This window comes from Heterodontus francisci, chromosome 29, assembly GCF_036365525.1.
Source record: "Heterodontus francisci isolate sHetFra1 chromosome 29, sHetFra1.hap1, whole genome shotgun sequence".
Lineage (NCBI taxonomy): Eukaryota > Metazoa > Chordata > Chondrichthyes > Heterodontiformes > Heterodontidae > Heterodontus > Heterodontus francisci.
The window spans coordinates 27,378,168-27,398,693 of record NC_090399.1 but is presented as its reverse complement, the minus strand read 5'-3'; the positions used below and the strand labels follow the sequence as shown (position 1 = coordinate 27,398,693).

Below are 20,526 nucleotides of genomic sequence, written 5' to 3'. Positions count from 1 at the left end.
TCACAAATGTCCTGACCCAGTCTGGCCGATACGTGACTCCATCCCACCCCAGTGTGGTTGACTCTTAACTGCCGAGCAAGTCACTCATTCATATCAAACTGCTACTCAGGGGCAATAAATGCCAGTCATGTCAGCGATGCTCTAAACCTGAGCATGAATAAATAAAATAAAGCACTTAGCCTATCAGTGTCTGCTCTCAGGGACTCAGATTGGTTTAGATAAAGAACACCTGAGGATCTGTGTTGTTCGAATCTTGTCAGAATAATATCGCCCGCTAATTACAGGTTTAATGTCCTTGAGAACATGATGTGATTGACTCCTAAATACCCTCTGAAATGGTCTAGCAAGCCACTCGGTTGTATTAAACCGAAACAAAATCTAAGAAAAGGAACGAAACCGTACGGAGCACCCGGCATCGACCTAGGCTCTGGAACTATATCGCCGTTCCTTCACTGTCGCTGGGTCAAAATCCTGGAACTCCCTCCCTAACAGCACTGTGGGTGTACCTACACCCCAAGGACTGCAGCAGTTCAAGAAGGCCACTCACCACCACCTTCTCAAAGGCAATTAGGGATGGACAATAAATGCTGCCAATAAACAGAAGTGATTAAAGAAAATAAGACAATCACATGCCTTTTTTTAAATGCCTCCAATGATTTTCCCCAAAGATGCTGCGCACAGCAGTGCCTTGGAGATTAATTGTTAATTCGCAGAGACTCCAGTGCCAATCCTGGTGGCTTGGCAGCCCTACATCTGGCCGTGAGGCTGTTGAGAACACGCAGCCAAACATGAGACCAGTTGTAGCCCCTGGACCACTCCAGCTGACCTCAGAGCTCCTCTCTGCTATGGCTCAGCCGCATATCGGGCAGTACGTTTCTTAAAAAATTCATTTGCAGGATGTGGGCATTGCTAGCATTTATTGCCCATCCCTGATTGCCCATTCAGAATGTGGTGGTGGGCTGCCTTCTTGAACTGCTGCAGCCCACATGATGAAGGTGATTAGACAGGGGGGGGGAATCCAGCACTTTGATGCAGCGACCATGAAGGGAGATTTACACTGGTCTTTTAAAGGTCTGTGTTGACTCACAGAGCATATAATTACAGACGAATTGTACCAAGTTTGTGGTGAATCAGACTTCATTTAATATCTAGATCATCAATGGCTGATTTTAAGAAGAAAGCCAGTTCCTCGTGGAGAGAGGAGACTGACAAGGCACAGCAGTGAGTTTTGAAGTACCTCCATCTTTAATACAGTTCAAATTAAAAATATCAGCAAAATAAAACATCATCAATAAGTATATATATCAAGAAGTTTTGTGTTGTATGCAACATATAATGTGTACTCAATGGCCAAACAACAAACTAAGAGGGTTGGGTGCACCTTGCCTAGAGCAGGCTATACTTCGCTATGGGATGGGTGTAGCTAGCCTGGGGCCAGGTATACGTCATGGGCCAGAAGCACTCCATTAAGGGCTGGGTGTACCTTGTTATGGGACCGTGCGTACCTTGCGTGAGTACTAGATGAACCTCACCTGAGGCATTGGCGGACCTCACCCAGCGTTAGGGGGACCCGATGCTGAGGGTGGGTAGGCTCATGCTTTTCTGTATGTTTCCACCACACTCCTGCATCATTTTTTATAAAATGTCAGATAACCATTTCCGATAGCCACTTATAATCTCAGACTAAGCCAGGGACATTCTCCTGCCCTCACTCTTTGCTGAGGTACATTTCCACGGGCTCCTGACACCCTTTGGTCCTCCCCCCTCCCCCACCCCGAAGCGAGTCTGGCCGACTGATTGGTGACTGGGGATGGGTGTGGGAATATCCCCTTACAAAACATCGACACATAGTCACTCGGCTGAGATCAGGAGCGGGAACCCTGACTGATTCTTCCCTTACCTAACCCAAGGCATACAAAGACCAATTGATTTGCCCAGCATCAGTTGTCCAGGCTGAGATTAGCAAAGTCAGCACAGCCTTACAAACCTTCCTGTTTCTGAATGGCTCAGTTCCTCATTGTTGCCCCCTCTCACCACAATCATTTTAGACAGCATAACAGTGATGTACATATAAAGAACAAATCGAGTCCAGCTAGAGTGGGCGATAATCGATGGAAGCATTCTATTGAGTCTATACTGGGTTAATATATTTGTAAGTTACCGCATTCCCAAGCTGATGTACAAGATCCCAGGAGAATTTATAAGTCTGGATTCAGGGGGTGTCCATTAAGAATGTGGAGTCAAAACCTATAGGTCTTTTGACACCTGGAACCTGAAGCAGGAGGAAATTATCCTGTTCAAACACATGAATAAAATCTAATGTCCTTGGACAGAGTCACACAAGAGTCATTATGTAGCAGGAGGTCATGGGAAGACGTCTGGTGACAAAGATTCCGAGCGATCCCTGTGCGGGGGAGGTGCATGGAAGTTGAAGATGCCGTGTGTCTGAGCGGCGCAGTGGTTAGCACTGCAGCCTCACAGCTCCAGCGACCCGGGTTCAATTCCGGGTACTGTCTGTGTGGAGTTTGCAAGTTCTCCCTGTGTCTGCGTGGGTTTCCTCCGGGTGCTCCCTCCAGTTTCCTCCCAAATGCCAAAGACTTGCAGGTTGATAGGTAAATTGGCCATTATAAATTGCCTCTAGTATAGGTAGGTGGTAGGGAAATATAGGGACAGGTGGGGATGTGGTAGGAATATGGAATTAGTGTAGGATTAGTATAAAAATGGGTGGTTGATGGTCGGCACAGACTCGGTGGGCCGAAGGGCCTGTTTCAGTCACTAAACTAAACTAAACTAAACTAAGTACGTGGCCAGAAACCAGCTCCTGTTGACATCCTGTCCGCACTGAGTCTTGATTCATGTCTTTGGTTTCGCGGTTGCAGTTTCTAAAGCAGCTGGGCAGTCAATATAGTGATCTGATTTCCATGCACTTGCCTAGATCTCAGTTCAGCTTCCAGACCCCATATCCTCTCTATCACCGAAACCACCTACTTCCAGCTCCGTAACATCAGCCGTGTCCACCCCGCCTTAGCCCACCTGCCCCTGAAACCCACATCCATGACTGACGTTACCTCCAGACTTGTCTATTTCAATGCTTTCCTGCCCAGAATCCCAGCTTCCATCCTCCATAAACTTGAGCTCATCCAAAACACTGCCGCCCTTATCTTAACTCATTTTAATCCCGTTTGCTCATCATCCCTGTACTTGCTGACCTACATCGGTTCCTGGTGTGGCAATGCCCTTATTTCAAAATTCTCATCCTTGTTTTAATCCCTCCATGGCCTTGTCCCTCCACATATCTGCAACCTCTTCCAGCCAACTCTGGCTTCTTGCAATTTGCATTGCCCCACCATTGGCGGCCGTGCCTTCAGCTGCCTAGGCCCTAACCTCTGGAACTATCTCCCTAATCCTCTCCAGCCCTTTCTCCTGCTTTAAGTTGTTCCGCAAAGCTTATTACTTTGGACAAGCTTTTGGTCACATGTCCCTAGAGGCTCTTTACGTGGCTCTTTGTCACACCTGATACTCACACCTGTGACGTGTCCTGGGTCATTTTGTTAGGTGTTACATAAGTGCAAGTTGTTGTTGGCAGACGGTGAAGGACGTCTGTGATTGCTCCTCAGTGCCAGGCGCATGAAGCTGCAGAAATGGACTCCAAGCAGGATATTGGAGATCTATGGCTGCTCAAGCTGTGGCTGGCATTGACTTTACAAAAACGATCACTGGAGTCCAGAAATGCTAGAACAGGATTAAGGCAATATCAGAACAAAAGTGAGGAAGCCAGAATGCAGCCGAGGCAATGGGCTTTATTTATAAGTGAGTCATTGGCACTGGATCATTCATCCTTCAGGATGCAGAGGCAAGGAGCCACAATGGGTTATGGAGTTTGCCCCCCGAGCTCTGCTGTTGAGTTTCTCCCATTGAAATTGGTGCTTTGTGCACGGGTTGGCACGATAATGAAAAGAAAGATTCCCGACAACACAAGGGCGATGGTGAATAGCACCACGAAAGCGATGGCCATGTAGTAACACCAGCTTGAGCGGATGGGTGCCCATATCAGGTGCGCTGGCATGGAGCCTGTGCTGCGAGGTGCTGGCTGACCTACATCCAGGCTCATGCTGACACTGCTGATGTGGGTGGGCTTGAGGAGAGAACCGGGCTCCGGGGGCTTGGTGTAGAGTTTCCCCTTGTCGCGGCTGAAGCGGATTGAATGGACGCTCTGCATGCCAGAGGACAGGCGGGACAGGACCGCCTGATTGTTGCCCAAGGCCGGTAGCCCCTTGCCGGAGGGAATTGGCGTGGCGTGCCGGCACACGGGGCAGCTGACGGAGGTCACGTTCTCCGAGGACACATTGATCCGGGCCAGGCACTCGAGGCAGAAGGTGTGCTCGCAGCCCAGCAGCTTCGGCAGCTTGAAGACGTTGTCGTACGGACAGAAGCAGATGACGCATTCGAGGTCGGAGAGGCTGTAGCTCGAACCCGCGGCATTCGGGATGGCGGCGGCGATGTCTGAGCTTTCGGCCTTGGTTGGATTTTCTGTGTAGAGAACGGAGCAGCGTTCAGTCTAATGATGCACATTAGGTAACAGGGAGAGGCCATTCAGAGGGTTTGAGCCTACTCTGTTCAATTAGATTATCGTTGATCTGTATCTCCATCGACCTGTCTTGATTCCATGGCTCTTAATACCTTTACCAACAAAACCCTCTCACTCTCAATTATCATTTGACCCCCTCTCCCCCGCCCCAGTCTCAACAGCTTTTTTGGGAGAGAGGGAGTTCCACATTTGCCCTACCCTTTGTGTGAAGAAGTGCTTCCTGACATCACTCCCGAACGGCCCAGCTCTCATTTTAAAGTTATGCCCCAGTTCTGGCCTCCCCCACCCTGGGTAGCCCACTTTAGGAAGGATGTCATGGCATTCGAGAGGATGCAGAAGAGATTTACTCGAATGGTACCAGGGATGAGGGATTCACTGAGGTGAAGAGACCGGAGAAACTGGGATTGTTCTCCTCGGAGCAAAGTAGGTTAAGAGGGAATTTAATGGAGCAGTTCAAAATCAGGAAGGGTTTTGATGGATCGGATAGAGAGAAACGATTTCTACTGACAGCAGGGTCAGTATCTAGGGGACACAGATTTAACACAATTAGCAAAAAAGCCAGAGGAGAGATGATGAGAGTCTTTTTATGCAGGGAGTTGCTACAATCTGGAGTGCAAGACCTGAAAGGGCGGTGCAAGCAGATTCAATAACAACTTTCGAAAGGGGATTGGATAAATACTTGAACGGGAGCAAATTGCTCACCGATGGAGAAAGCGCAAGGGGAGCAGGACTAACTGGATAGTTCTTTCAAAGAGCCGGCACAGGCATGATGGACCGAATGGTCCCCTTCTGCATTGTAATATTCTACAATTCTATGATACTTGGTGTTATGGTGGCTGCTGAATGCGAGAAAAGAACAACTGTTTAAAAAAAAAGGTTTTAAAAGACCCTTGTGTGCAAACAAAGAGTAAATTGGAGATGATTCATGCTGCAGCCAGATTTCACCTGGCTGGGAATCATGGAAATGTTTGAATGCGTTGCTCTGAGAAGTTGGTGGGACTTTCGGAGAAGTCATTGTTTGCGCAATTGTGCATTTTTTCTTTCTTTTACATACTTTATTCATAAAATTTGTAAAAATACATTAGATAACAGTTTATATTGGACATTACATAAAGTGCAATACAGATCAGTTTCTTTCAATACAGTACATGCAGTGCCTCACTACACATTGCCGTTACAGGTTGTATTTACAATGTACATTTACATTTCATGTCAAACATTCTCTGGTACATACCAGCCCGAGGGGTTTTACACGGGTTCCGGCTCCTCGGTTCACTATGGCAGCATGGTCTTACGCAGTGGCCTTTCCCCATTGAGCCTTTGTGGCTGCTGTCTCAAGCTTTAGTGCGTCCCTCAGCAAGTAGTCCTGGACCTTGGAATGTGCCAGTCTGCAACACTCGGTCGTCGACAGCTCTTTGCATCTACAAGATGCACTGCAGCAACACACCAAGGTTCCTTAGACAGCACCTTCCAAACCCGCGACCTCTACCAACTAGAAGGTCAAGGGCAGCAGATACATGGGAACACCACCACCTGCAAGTTCCCCTCCAAGCCACACACCATCCTGAATTGGAACTATATCACCGTTCCTTCACTGTCGCTGGGTCAAAATCCTGGAACTCCCTTCCTAACAGCACGGTGGGTGTACCTACCCCACATGGACTGCAGTGGTTCAAGAAGGCAGCTCACCACCACCTTCTCAAGGGCAATTAGGGATGGACAATAAATGCTGGCCTGGCCAGCGACGCCCACATCCCAGGGACAAATAAGAAAAAGCAAGTTTCAAGCAATCCAAATTATGTCTTTCACCGAGTTGATGGTATCTAGGTTCGAATCCCCCCCACAGCCGCTGCCCCTGCTGGTATTGGGGTTTGAATCCCCTCACAGCTGCTGTCCCTACTGGTTTTGGGATTTGAATCCCCCCACAGCCGCTGCCCCTGCTGGTATTGAGGTTTGAATCTCGTCACAGCTGCAGTCCCTGCTGGTATCGGGGTTTGAATCCTGGGACAGCTGCTGTCCCTGCTGGTAATTGGGTCTGAATCCCTGGACAGCTGCTGTCCCTGCTAGTATCGGGGTTTGAATCCCAGGACAGCTGCTGTCCCTGCCGGTATTGGGGTTTGAATTTCCTCACAGCTGCTGTCCCTGCTGGTATTGGGGTTTGAACCCCCTCACAGCCACTGTCCCTGCTGGTATTGGGGTTTGAATCCTGGGACAGCTGCTGTCCCTGCTGGTAATGGGGTCTGAATCCCTGGACAGCTGCTGTCCCTGCTGGTAATGGGGTCTGAATCCCTGGACAGCTGCTGTCCCTGCTGGTAATGGGGTCTGAATCCCTGGACAGCTGCTGTCCCTGCTGGTATTGGGGTTTGAATCCTGGGACAGCTGCTGTCCCTGCTGCTATATGGTTTGAATCAGCGGACAGTCACTGTCCCTACTGGTATAGGGGTCTGAATCCCTGGGCAGCTGCTGTCCCTGCTGGTATCAGGTTTGAATCCCCTCACAGCCACTGTCTCTGCTTGTATCGGGGTTTGAATCTCCTCACAGCCACTGTCCCTGCTGGTATCGGGGTTTGAATCTCCTTGCAGGCATTGTCCCTGCTGGTATGGTGGTTTGAATCCCCTCACAGCCATTGTCCCTGCTGGTTTTGTGGTCTGAATACCAGGACAGGTGCTGTCCCTGCTGGTATGGTGGTTTGAATCCCCTCACAGCCATTGTCCCTGCTGGTTTTGGGGTCTGAATCCCGGGACAGGTGCTGTCCCTGCTGGTATGGGATAGTCAGTATTGTATGCAGTCAGTGCATACAATAACCATTTTGAAACAAAGGGCACCTGGTTCATGATGTGTTGGTAATTTACAGGTTGCGCTGTAATAGGCTTCCTTCCACCTTCCTGGGGAAGCAGAACTGGTTCTATATAAAATCTTTAAGTGGTCAGTAACACATCAAAATGTTAAAAGCACATTAAATAAAGGAGGAAGAAGGATTTCATTTCATACTATTTTTCTCCTGGCGAGATGCCATACATTTACAAGCACTTCCATCAGTCACAACAATTAAAATTGGATTGATCCCATGATGTGTTGGCTTGCAGCATATAGACTTGTTAACCTTAAAGGGATAGGTTAGTTAGACATACCTTAAACAAAAGAATAACGAACAGTGCGTCATATTGTGTAGTAGTCCCATGTTTGTTACAAAGTGAGAAACGTCATGGCATGACTATAACATGCCGACAAACGCAAATGATGTGTCACAGTAAAAAACAAGAAATAAACTTAGGGATATGCAAGCCTAAATGAAATAGGACACATTCTGCAGGGGGCTGAAACCCAATTTACAGCACGCTGTACTACACCTGTTACAGTATAGTACCGTCAGTGTGAACCCCCCCCATACATTACAGTACCGTCAGTGTGAACCCCCCCATACATTCCAGTACCATCAGTGTGACACTCCCATACATTACAGTACCGTCAGTGTGAACCCCCCCCCCATACATTACAGTACCGTCAGTGTGAACCCCCCCATACATTCCAGTACCATCAGTGTGACACTCCCATACATTACAGTACCGTCAGTGTGAACCCCCCCATACATTCCAGTACCGTCAGTGTGAACCCCCCCCATACATTACAGTACTGTCAGTGTGACACTCCCATACATTACAGTAACGTCAGTGTGAACCCCCCCCCATACATTCCAGTACCGTCAGTGTGACACTCCCATACATTACAGTACCGTCAGTGTGACCCCCCAATACAATGCAGTACTGTTGTGTGACCCCCCCCCATACATTACAGTACCGTCAGTGTGACCCCCCAATACATTGCAGTACTGTTGTGTGACCCCCCCCATACATTACAGTACCGTCAGTGTGACCCCCCAATACATTGCAGTACTGTCAGTGTGACCCACCCATACATTAGAGTACCATCAGTGTGGCGCTCCCATACATTACAGTACCGTCAGTGTGACACCCCAATACATTACAGTACTGTCAGTGTGACCCACCCATACATTAGAGTACCATCAGTGTGACCCCCTCATACATTACAGTACCGTCTGTGTGACACCCCCATACATTCCAGTACCATCAGTGTGGCGCTCCCATACATTACAGTACCATCAGTGTGACCCCCCGATATATTGCAGTACTGTTGTGTGACCCCCCCATACATTCCAGTACCGTCAGTGTGACACTCCCATACATTACAGTACCGTCAGTGTGACCCCCCAATACATTGCAGTACTGTATTGTGACCCCCCCATACATTACAGTACCGTCAGTGTGACCCCCCAATACATTGCAGTACTGTTGTGTGACCCCCCCATACATGACAGTACCATCAGTGTGACACTCCCATACATTACAGTACCGTCAGTGTGACCCCCCAATACGTTACAGTACCATCAGTGTGACCCACCCATACATTACAGTACCGTCAGTGTGACCCCCAATACATTACAGTACCATCAGTGTGACCCCCCAATACATTGCAGTACTGTTGTGTGACCCCCCGCATACATTACAGTACTGTTGTGTGACCCCCCCATACATTACAGTACTGTCAGTGTGACCCACCCATACATTAGAGTACCATCAGTATGACACTCCCATACATTCCAGTACCGTGAGTGTGACCCCCCCATACATTACAGTACTGTAAGTGTGACCCCCGCATACATTACTGAACTGTTGTGTGACACTCCCATACATTCCAGTACCGTCAGTGTGGCGCTCCCATACATTACAGTACCATCAATGTGACACTCCCATACATTACAGTACCGTCAGTGTGACCCCCTCTTACATTCCAGTACCGTCAGTGTGGCACTCCCATACATTACAGTACCATCAGTGTGACACCCCCATACATTGCAGTACCGTCAGTGTGACCCCCCAATACATTGCAGTACTGTTGTGTGACCCCCCCCATACCTTACAGTACTGTTGTGGGACCCCCCCCCATACATTACAGTACTGTCAGTGTGACCCACCCATACATTAGAGTACCATCAGTGTGACACTCCCATACATTCCAGTACCATGAGTGTGACCCCCCCCATACATTACAATACTGTAAGTGTGACCCCCGCATACATTACTGAACTGTTGTGTGACACTCCCATACATTCCAGTACCGTCAGTGTGGCGCTCCCATACATTACAGTACCATCAATGTGACACTCCCATACATTACAGTACCGTGAGTGTGACCCCCCCCATACATTACAGTACTGTAAGTGTGACACCCCCATACATTACTGAACTGTTGTGTGACACCCCCATACATTACAGTACTGTCAGTGTGACACCCCCATACATTACAGTACTATTGTGTGACACTCCCAAACATTTCAGTACTGTCAGTGTGACCCACCCATACATTTCAGTACTGTCAGTGTGACCCACCCATACATTACAGTACCGTCAGTGTGACACTCCCATACATTAGAGTACTGTCAGTGTGACCCCCCGATACATTGCAGTACTGTTGTGTGACACCCGCATACATTACAGTACTGTCAGTGTGACACCCCCATACATTACAGTACTGTTGTGTGACACTCCCATACATTACAGTACTGTCAGTGTGACACCCCCATACATTACAGTATTGTTGTGTGACACCCCCATACATTACAGTACTGTCAGTGTGACACTCCCATACATTACAGTACTGTCAGTGTGACACCCCATACATTACAGTACCGTCAGTGTGACACCCCCATACATTACAGTACTGTCAGTGTGACACCCCCATACATTCCTGTACTGTTGCGTGACACCCGCATACATTACAGTACTGTCAGTGTGACACCCCCATACATTATAGTACTGTTGTGTGACACCCCCATACATTACAGTACTGTCAGTGTGACACTCCCATACATTACAGTACTGTCAGTGTGACAGCCCATACATTACAGTACCGTCAGTGTGACACCCCCATACATTACAGTACTGTCAGTGTGACACCCCCATACATTACAGTACTGTTGTGTGACACCCGCATACATTACAGTACTGTCAGTGTGACACCCCCATACATTACAGTACTGTTGTGTGACACCCCCATACATTACAGTACTGTCAGTGTGAACCCCCAATATATTACAGTACTGTCAATATGACACACCCTTACACTCCCGTACTGTCAATGTGACACCACCATACGTTACAGTAGACAGTGTGACACCCACATACATTACAGTAGTGTCAATGTGACACCCCATACATTACAGTACTGTCAATGTGACACTCCCATACATTACAGTACTGTCAGTGTGACCTCCATATATTACACTACTGTCAGTGTGACAGCCCCTTACACTCCTGTACTGTCAGTGTGACACCCCCATACATTACAGTAGTCAGTGAGACACCCACAAACATTACAGTACTGTCAGTGTGACACACCTATACATTACAGCACTGTCAGTGTGATGCACCTGATACAGTACAGCACTGTCAGTGTGACACACTTGATACATTACAGCACTTTCAGTGTGACGCAGCTGATACAGTACAGCACTGTCAGTGTGACACACCTGTTATAGTACAGCACTGTCAGTGAGACACACCTGATGCAGTACAGCACTGTCAGTGTGACGCAGCTGATACATTAAAGCACTGTCACTTTGAAACACCTGATCCAGTACAGCACTGTCAGTGAGACACACTTGATGCAGTACAGCATTGTCAGTGTGACGCACCTGATACAGTACAGCACTGTCAGTGTGACACACCTGATACAGTACAGCACTGTCAGTGTGACACACCTGATACAGTAAAGCACTGTCAGTGTGATGCACCTGATACAGTACAGCACTGTCAGTGTGACACACTTGATACATTACAGCACTTTCAGTGTGACACAGCTGATACAGGACAGTACTGTCAGTGTGACACATCTGATACAGTACAGCAATGTCAGTGTGACACACCTGATACAGTACAGCACTGTCAGTGTGACACACCTGATACAGTAAAGCACTGTCAGTGTGACACACCTGACACAGTACAGCACTGTCAGTGTGACACAACTGATACAGTAAAGCACTGTCAGTGTGACACACCTGATACAGTACAGCAATGTCAGTGTGACACACCTGATACAGTAAAGCACTGTCAGTGTGACACACCTGATACAGTACAGCACTGTCAGTGTGACACACCTGATACAGTAAAGCACTGTCAGTGTGACACACCTGATACAGTACAGCACTGTCAGTGTGACACACCTGATACAGTAAAGCACTGTCAGTGTGACACACCTGATACAGTACAGCACTGTCAGTGTAACACACCTGATACAGTAAAGCACTGTCAGTGTGACACACCTGATACAGTACAGCACTGTCAGTGTGACACACCTGACACAGTACAGCACTGTCAGTGTGACACAACTGATACAGTAAAGCACTGTCAGTGTGACACACCTGATACAGTACAGCAATGTCAGTGTGACACACCTGATACAGTAAAGCACTGTCAGTGTGACACACCTGATACAGTACAGCACTGTCAGTGTGACACACCTGATACAGTAAAGCACTGTCAGTGTGACACACCTGATACAGTACAGCACTGTCAGTGTGACACACCTGATACAGTAAAGCACTGTCAGTGTGACACACCTGATACAGTACAGCACTGTCAGTGTAACACACCTGATACAGTAAAGCACTGTCAGTGTGACACACCTGATACAGTACAGCACTGTCAGTGTGACACACCTGATACAGTAAAGCACTGTCAGTGTGACACACCTGATACAGTACAGCACTGTCAGTGTAACACACCTGATACAGTAAAGCACTGTCAGTGTGACACACCTGATACAGTACAGCACTGTCAGTGTGACACACCTGATACAGTAAAGCACTGTCAGTGTGACACACCTGATACAGTACAGCACTGTCAGTGTGACGCACCTGATACAGTACAGCACTGTCAGTGTGACACACCTGATACATTACAGCACTTTCAGTGTGACGCAGATGATACAGTACAGCACTATCAGTGTGACACACTTGATACATTACAGCACTTTCAGTGTGACACACCTGATACAGGACAGCACTGTCAGTGTGACACACCTGATACAGTACAGCACTTTCAGTGTGACACACCTGATACAGTACAGCACTGTCAGTGTGACACACTTGATACATTACAGCACTTTCAGTGTGACACAACTGATACAGTACAGCACTGTCAGTGTGACACACTTGATACATTACAGCACTTTCAGTGTGACACAACTGATACAGTACAGCACTGTCAGTGTGACACACCTGATACAGTACAGCACTGTCAGTGTGACACACCAGATACAGTACAGCACTGTCAGTGTGACACACCTGATACAGTGCAGCACTGTCAGTGTGACACAGCTGATACAGTACAGCACTGTCACTGTGACACAGCTGATACAGTACAGCACTGTCAATGTGACACACCTGATACAGTGCAGCACTGTCAGTGTGACACACCTGATACAGTACAGCACTGTCACTGTGACACATCTGATACAGTGCAGCACTGTCAGTGTGACACAGCTGATACAGTACAGCACTGTCACTGTGACACAGCTGATACAGTACAGCAATGTCAGTGTGACACACCTGATACAGTGCAGCACTGTCAGTGTGACACAGCTGATACAGTACAGCACTGTCACTGTGACACAGCTGATACAGTACAGCAATGTCAGTGTGACACACCTGATACAGTGCAGCACTGTCAGTGTGACGCAGCTGATACAGTACAGCACTGTCAGTGTGACACACCTGATACAGTGCAGCACTGTCAGTGTGACACAGCTGATACAGTACAGCACTGTCACTGTGACACAGCTGATACAGTACAGCAATGTCAGTGTGACACACCTGATACAGTGCAGCACTGTCAGTGTGACGCAGCTGATACAGTACAGCACTGTCAGTGTGACACACCTGATACAGTACAGCAATGTCAGTGTGACACACCTGATACAGTGCAGCACTGTCAGTGTGACGCAGCTGATACAGTACAGCACTGTCAGTGTGACACACCTGTTCCAGTACAGCACTGTCAGTGTATACACTTGCATATGATGTACTTATTGCCTTTCAAATTTACGCCCATACTTATGTACACACCCTTACAGACATCACACAGATATATGCACCTTTGTGGACAAATTGGCACACACATGCACATGCAAATTTGCAGGTGTACAGACATACACCAAGTGTTTGTAGATCATAGGGCTTCCCTTCTTTCATTCTCTATCAATGCTCCACCCTCATTCCCTTGAAGGTTGTTCATTCTGGCTGCAGTTCTACCTTCCAGTCGCTCACCTACTTTGGCATTGAATCATACAAACACAGAAATGGTTACAGTGCTGAAGGAGTCCATTCGGCCCAGCAGTTCTCTGCAAAAGCAACTCAGCTAGTCTCTCTCCTTCCTTCCTTCCTGCACTACTTGTATCTGCTTCCACTGCATTATGAGGTACCGCATTCCAGATCCTAACCACTCATTCATGTCAGTGTTGGTTCGTTTGCCAATCACCTTAAATTGGTGTCTTCTGGTTTTCGACTCTTACACCACCAAGCACAGTTTCTGCCTATCTACCCCCTGTCTACTTCTATCAAATCTCTTCCCGACCTTCTCTTCTCTAAGGAGAACAACCCCAGCTTCTCTAATCTATTCACGTCCCTCATACCTGGAGCATACTGGCAACTCTTTCCTGCACCCTCTCATCGGAGATCAAAAGAAATGCTTTTGTAGATTCTTTGAACACTTTTGTTTATTAGTTATAATAATATTGGAAATGGCGGTTGGGTGGGGAAAGGGCAGTTTGACCGGGTGGTCGGGGGAAGGTCATGTGATCCATCCTCCAGGAATACATCCAGCAAGGGCTGGAAACCCTCATTTTTGTCCTTACTCGGTTACCAGCTGAGCCTCTAGGAGGTGCCCTTCACAGAGGATTCTGCAATTTATTTTTTAAAAACATGCTTGTGTAAGTCTTTGTTAAGAGTTTGTAAGGACCAGCAAAGACTAGAAGAAAGTGGAGCAAAAAGAGCAGAGATTAGGGGGAGGGGTGGAGAGTGGGCAGAATGAGGACAGGGCACAGGGCAAACGGGTGGCTGTTGGGGGCAGACTGTGGTACAAGAGAGCAGCTGATATCAGGAGCTTGGTGAACACTAAGCAGACAAAATAGTTTTCTATGTGGCAGATGGATGATATGGAAAGTATGTCTTAGAAAGAAAGAATAATACAACATGAAAAGAGGACACAGTGGCGCAGTGGTTAGCACTGCACCTTCACAGCTCCAGTGACCCGGGTTCAGTTCTGGGTACTGTCTGTGTGGAGTTTGCAACTTCTCCCCGTGACTGTGTGGTTTTCTGCCAGGTGCTCTGGTTGCCAAAGACTTGCAGGTTGATAGGTAAATTGGCCATTGTAAATTGCCCCTAGTGTAGGTAGGAGAATTGTGGGGATGTGGTAAGGGACATGGGATTAATGTAGTGTAAATGGGTGGTTGATGGTCAGCACAGACTTGATGGGCTGAAGGGCCTGTTTCAGTGTATCTCTCTATGACATTTGGCCCATCATAGAAACCATAGAAAAGTTATGCACACAAAGAAGCCATTGAGCCCATCATGTCTGCACTGGCTGAGAAAACTAGCCACCCATTCTCATCCCACCTTCCAGCACCTGGTCTGTAGCCTTGCAGGTTACAGCACTTCAGGTGTAAGTCCAGGTGCCTTTCAAATGAGCTGAGGGTTTCTGCCTCAACCACTGATCTGGCAGTGAATTCCAGACACTCACCACTCTCTGGGTGAAAAAGTTTTTCCTCATGTCCCCTCTAGTCCAATCACCTTAAATCTGCGCCCCCTGGTAATTGACCTCTCTGCTAGGCCCTTCATAATTTTATACATAATTAAGTCACCCCTCAGCCCTCCTCTGTTCTAAGGAAAACAACTCTTAGCCTATCCAATCTTTCCTCATAGTGCAACTTTCAAGCCCTGGCAACATCCTTCTAAATCTCCTCTGCACTCTCTCCAGAGCAATTATGTCCTTCCTGTAATGTGGTGACCAGAACAATATGCAATACTCCACCTGTGGCCTAACCAGTGTTTTACACAGTTCCAGCATTACATCCCTGCTTTTGTATTCTATACCTCAGCCAATAAAGGATAGCATTCCATATATCGTGCCCATGCTAGTTCTTGGAAAGAGCTGACAATTATTCCTACTCCCCTGCTCTTTCCTCATAGCCCTGCAATTTTCCAACTTCCAAATTTCCTTTTGAAACTTACTATTGAATCTGTTCCCACCACCCTTTCAGGCAGTGCATTTCAGATCATAAAAACCTGCTGCATATTTTCCTCTCCCTCATGTGACCTCTGGTCCTTTTGCCAATCACCTTAGATTTGTGTCCTCTGGTTACTGATCCTTCAATAGTTTCTCCTTATTTCTCACTATCAAAACTGTTCATGATTTTGAACACCTCCATTATCAGTGGTAGGTGAGGTTTCAGAAACATTAATCAAGGGGAAAAAAATCAACAGGCACTTGCAGATGTTTAAGTGAATTAAGGATAGCCAACATGGATTTGGATAGCAAGAAGCTTTTTCCCAGAATGGGGGATTCAATTACTAGGGGTCACGAGTTCAAAGTGAGAGGGGAAAAGTTTAGGGGGGATGTGCGTGGAAAGTTCTTTACGCAGAGGGTGGTGGGTGCCTGGAACGCGTTGCCAGCGGAGGTGGTAGACGCGGGCACGATAGCATCTTTTAAGATGTATCTAGACAGATACATGAATGGGCAGGAAGCAAAGAGATACAGACCCTTAGAAAATAGGTGACATGTTTAGATGGAGGAACTGGATCGGCGCAGGCTTGGAGGGCCAAAGGGCCTGTTCCTGTGCTGTAATTTTCTTTGTTCTTTGTTCTTTGTTCTTTGTAGATCATGCTTGATTAATCTAATTACATTTTTTGATGAAGTAACAGAGAAGGTTAATGAAGGGAACATGGTGGATGTTGTCTATATGGATTTTAAGAACGCGTTTGACAAAGAACGACAGAAAAGGCTGGTTAACAACATTGAGGCTCTCAGAATAAGCGGGTCAGTGTCCATTTTTGGATTTTAAAAAATGGCTTAAGGACAGAAAACAGTGAGTCGAGGTAAATGGTTGTTTTTCAGACTGGAGGATGGTAGACAGTGGTGTTCCCCAAGGGTCAGTGCTGGGGCCACTGCTTTTTTTGCTGTATATAAATAACTTGGATCTTGGAACACAGAGCAAAATTTCAAAATTTGCCGTGACACCAAACAGTGAGGATGATATGAACCACCTGCAACAGGACATAGATGGGCTAACAGAATGGGCAAACAGGTGGCAGATGGAATTTAATACTGACAAGTTTGAGGTGATGCATTTTGGCAGAAGGTATAGGGAGAAGCAATATATACTTAATAGCACAGTTCTAAAGAGGGTGCAGGAACAGAGGGACCTGGGGGTGCAAGTGCATAGATCTTTGAAGGTAGCAGGACATATTGAGAGGGTGGTTAGGAAAGCATATGGGATCTTGAGCTTCATAGAGGCATTGAGTACAAAAGTAGAGAAGTTACGCTGAACCTTTATAAAGTTCTGGTTTGGCCCCAACTGGAGTATTGCCTCCAGTTCCAGTCACTACACTTTAGGAAGGATGTGAGGGTCCTTGAGAGGGTGCAGAGGAGATTTACCAGAATGGTTCCGAGGATGGGGGATTTTAGTTACAAGGTTACGTTGGAAAAGCTGGGGTTGTTCTCCTTCGAGAAAAGGAGATTGTGGGGAGATTTGATAGAGGTGAACAAGATTATGACAGGCATAGATAAGATAGACAAGGAAAAGCTTCCCATTAACGAATGGTTCAAGGACTAGGGGACACAGATTGAAGGTTTTGGACAAGACGCAGGGAAGATGTGGGGAAGAATTTTTTTACACAACAGATGGTGATGACCTGGAACTCGCTGCCCACGAGGGTGGTGGAAACGGAGACGATCAATGACTTCAAAAGGAAATTGGATGAGTACTTGAAGGAAATAAAATTGCAGGGCTATGGGGATGGAGCGGTGGAGTGGGACTAACCGGATTGCTGCGAGGGGAGCCAGCATAGACTCCATGGGCCGAATGGCCCCCTTCTGTGCCATAAATGACTGGAGGACTCTAAAAATCTTAACCTTCTCTGCTCTAAGGAGAACAACAAGAAAGGATGAACCAATTAATTGTGCCTCATGCAGAAATTCCTGGGATTTTGCCGTTCCAAATTACCTTCCCGAAATAAGCTGAATTTCCTAAATTGCAACATTGCAACTACAATACTTAATTGACTGCAAAGCATTGGAACGTCCTGGGGTTGTGTAAGCCGCTGCATAAATGCAGAACTGGGCTTCAGAGGAAATAGATCAATAGCAATAGATCGCAGTGTGCCTCAAAGAGTCACTGAGGAAAGGCTACTGTCTAAGGCCCTTCCTCCGCACAACACTGAGGGGTTGGAACCCATGTAAAACCCCTCGGCTGTATGTTTGACATGAAATGTATATTGTAAATATCACTTGTAATTGAAAGTGCAGTGAGGCACCTCAGAATGCCACATCCTGTATTGAAAGAAACTGAGCTGTAAAGCACTTTATCTAATCTCAAATTTGAACTGTCAAGTCATGTACTTTTACAAATGTTATGAATAAAGTATATTTTTTTGGGGGGGGGGGTGGGGGGGAAAGCAATAGACCACACTCCTTCACACTATTGCCTACTGAGTGGGCAGGGGAGAGTTATTGCACCCTGAGACATTTCCAAGTGCTAAGTGCTCTAGACTGCTAAAAAAATATCATTTACACGCCACCTGTTAACCACTTATATTCAGACTGTCTCGATCTTTCTGATTGCTTTTCTTAACCCTGATTAAAAACTCTTGCAATGTCGCCCCTGCTCTGACTGTACATTTCGCCCGTATGTTCCGCTCACCTGTTTGTAGCTCTGAGCTATCGGATGTGGAATTATTTTCCATCCCCTCGCCTGTTGATGGTTCAGATTACCTTCACCGTGTCCCGCCGTCACTCAGTAACAGGCATTCAGAGTGTGTCCGTCAGTTATCGGGATTCCAGATGGTGCTGACTTGTTCCCTCTCAGTAACTGGTGTTCAGGCTCTGTCCTGCTGTCTCTCAGTTACCGGTGTTCATGCTCTGTCCTGCTCTCTCAGTTACCGGTGTTCAGGCTCTGTCCTGCTGTCTCTCAGTTACCGGTGTTCAGGCTCTGTCCTGCTATCTCTCAGTTACCGGTGTTCAGGCTCTGTCCTGCTGTCTCTCAGTAACCGATGTTCAGGCTCTGTCCTGCTGTCTCTCAGTAACCGGTGTTCATGCTCTGTCCTGCTGTCTCTCAGTTACCGGTGTTCAGGCTCTGTCCTGCTGTCTCTCAGTTACCGGTGTTCAGGCTCTGTCCTGCTATCTCTCAGTAACCGATGTTCAGGCTCTGTCCTGCTGTCTCTCAGTAACCGATGTTCAGGCTCTGTCCTGCTGTCTCTCAGTTACCGGTGTTCAGGCTCTGTCCTGCTGTCTCTCAGTAACCGGTGTTCAGGCTCTGTCCTGCTGTCTCTCGGTAACCGGTGTTCAGGCTCTGTCCTGCTGTCTCTCAGTTACCGGTGTTCAGGCTCTGTCCTGCTGTCTCTCAGTTACCGGTGTTCAGGCTCTGTCCTGCTGTCTCTCAGTAACCGATGTTCAGGCTCTGTCCTGCTGTCTCTCAGTTACCGGTGTTCAGGCTCTGTCCTGCTGTCTCTCAGTAACCGATGTTCAGGCTCTGTCCTGCTGTCTCTCAGTTACCGGTGTTCAGGCTCTGTCCTGCTATCTCTCAGTTACCGGTGTTCAGGCTCTGTCCTGCTGTCTCTCAGTAACCGATGTTCAGGCTCTGTCCTGCTGTCTCTCAGTTACCGGTGTTCAGGCTCTGTCCTGCTGTCTCTCAGTAACCGGTGTTCAAGCTCTGTCCTCCTGTATCTCAGTTCCCGATGTTGGGGCAGCAGCTGCCTCTCAGTAGCAGGCACAGAGGATATTTGAGACTTGATCCTGCTGTTTCTCAGTGACCGGCATTCAGCTCGATAGTTGCTCTGCTCTGCTTCCTCTCAGAAGCAGGTATCCAGGATATTTTCAGACTGCATCCTGTATTAGTTTGGAGGCTGATCTGGCAAACTCGTTGACTTGCCTTAGGGAGCGGTTTGAACTAAAGTCGTGTGGCTTGCCTCCTAAAATCCATAATAAACACCCATAATGCTGTGAGCTGGTCCAGCCTGTTCCACCTGTTGCCTCTGGCACAGAATGCAGCTGGTCAGCTGCCAAGAGCCTTTACAAGATCAGCTCAGGTAGTATTGGGGGGATGGGCAGATAGCAGCAAGGTTACAGTCAGTATACTAGGGGATGGGTAGACAGAGAGGTAGAGGGTGGGGGAGGGGTAGTGGTGGTGGCCATATATAGCAAACAGGTTTGGCATTACTAGATGGGGGTGGGGCGGATGGTGGGGGTTCACATAGCAAAGAGACACACCTATTAGTATTGGACAGGGAGGATAGACAGCAGGGCCACAAAGCTGCTACTTTCACTTGTTAACTGAGACATAGAATGTAAGGGCAGAGAAGGTTATAGTGGAACTGTATAAAACACGAGTTAGGCCACAGCTAGAACACTGCGTACAGTTCAGGTCACCGCATTGAAGGAATGATATAATCACACCAGAAAGGGTATAAAGAAGAGTTACAAGGATCTTGTCAAGTCTAGAGACTTTTAGCTAAGAGGAAAGTTTGGACAGGCTGGGGTTGTTTTCTTTGGAACAGCCGAGGCTAAGCTGAGATTTAGTTGGGGTGTATAGAATTATGAGGGACTTAGATAGAGTGGGACAGGAAGGACCAGTTTCCTTTAGTGATGCCA

The 20,526-nt window shown here is 47.4% G+C and overlaps 1 protein-coding gene across 1 annotated transcript; it reads right to left on the bottom strand.

The window, feature by feature from the left end:
* Positions 1-1,218: 1,218 nt before the first annotated feature.
* LOC137345980 (RING finger protein 225-like) lies at positions 1,219-19,767 on the bottom strand. The gene is made up of 2 exons (XM_068009251.1): positions 18,581-19,767; positions 1,219-4,530 (listed from the first exon to the last, which is right to left on the bottom strand). The coding sequence occupies exons 1-2, from the start codon at positions 18,621-18,623 to the stop codon at positions 3,872-3,874; spliced, it is 702 nt and encodes a 233-aa protein (XP_067865352.1). The 5' UTR covers positions 18,624-19,767; the 3' UTR covers positions 1,219-3,871.
* Between the last annotated feature and the right edge of the window lie 759 nt (positions 19,768-20,526).

What these genes read in the sequence shown, in the direction of transcription:
- LOC137345980 (XM_068009251.1), bottom strand. Translation starts at nt 18,623, where the DNA reads ATGGAAAATAATTCCACATCCGATAGCTCAGAGCTACAAACAG. An exon ending in TAGCTCAGAGCTACAAACAG is followed by an intron (nt 4,531 to 18,580) that starts GTGAGCGGAACA and finishes TTCTCTACACAG; the next exon opens with AAAATCCAACCAAGGCCGAA.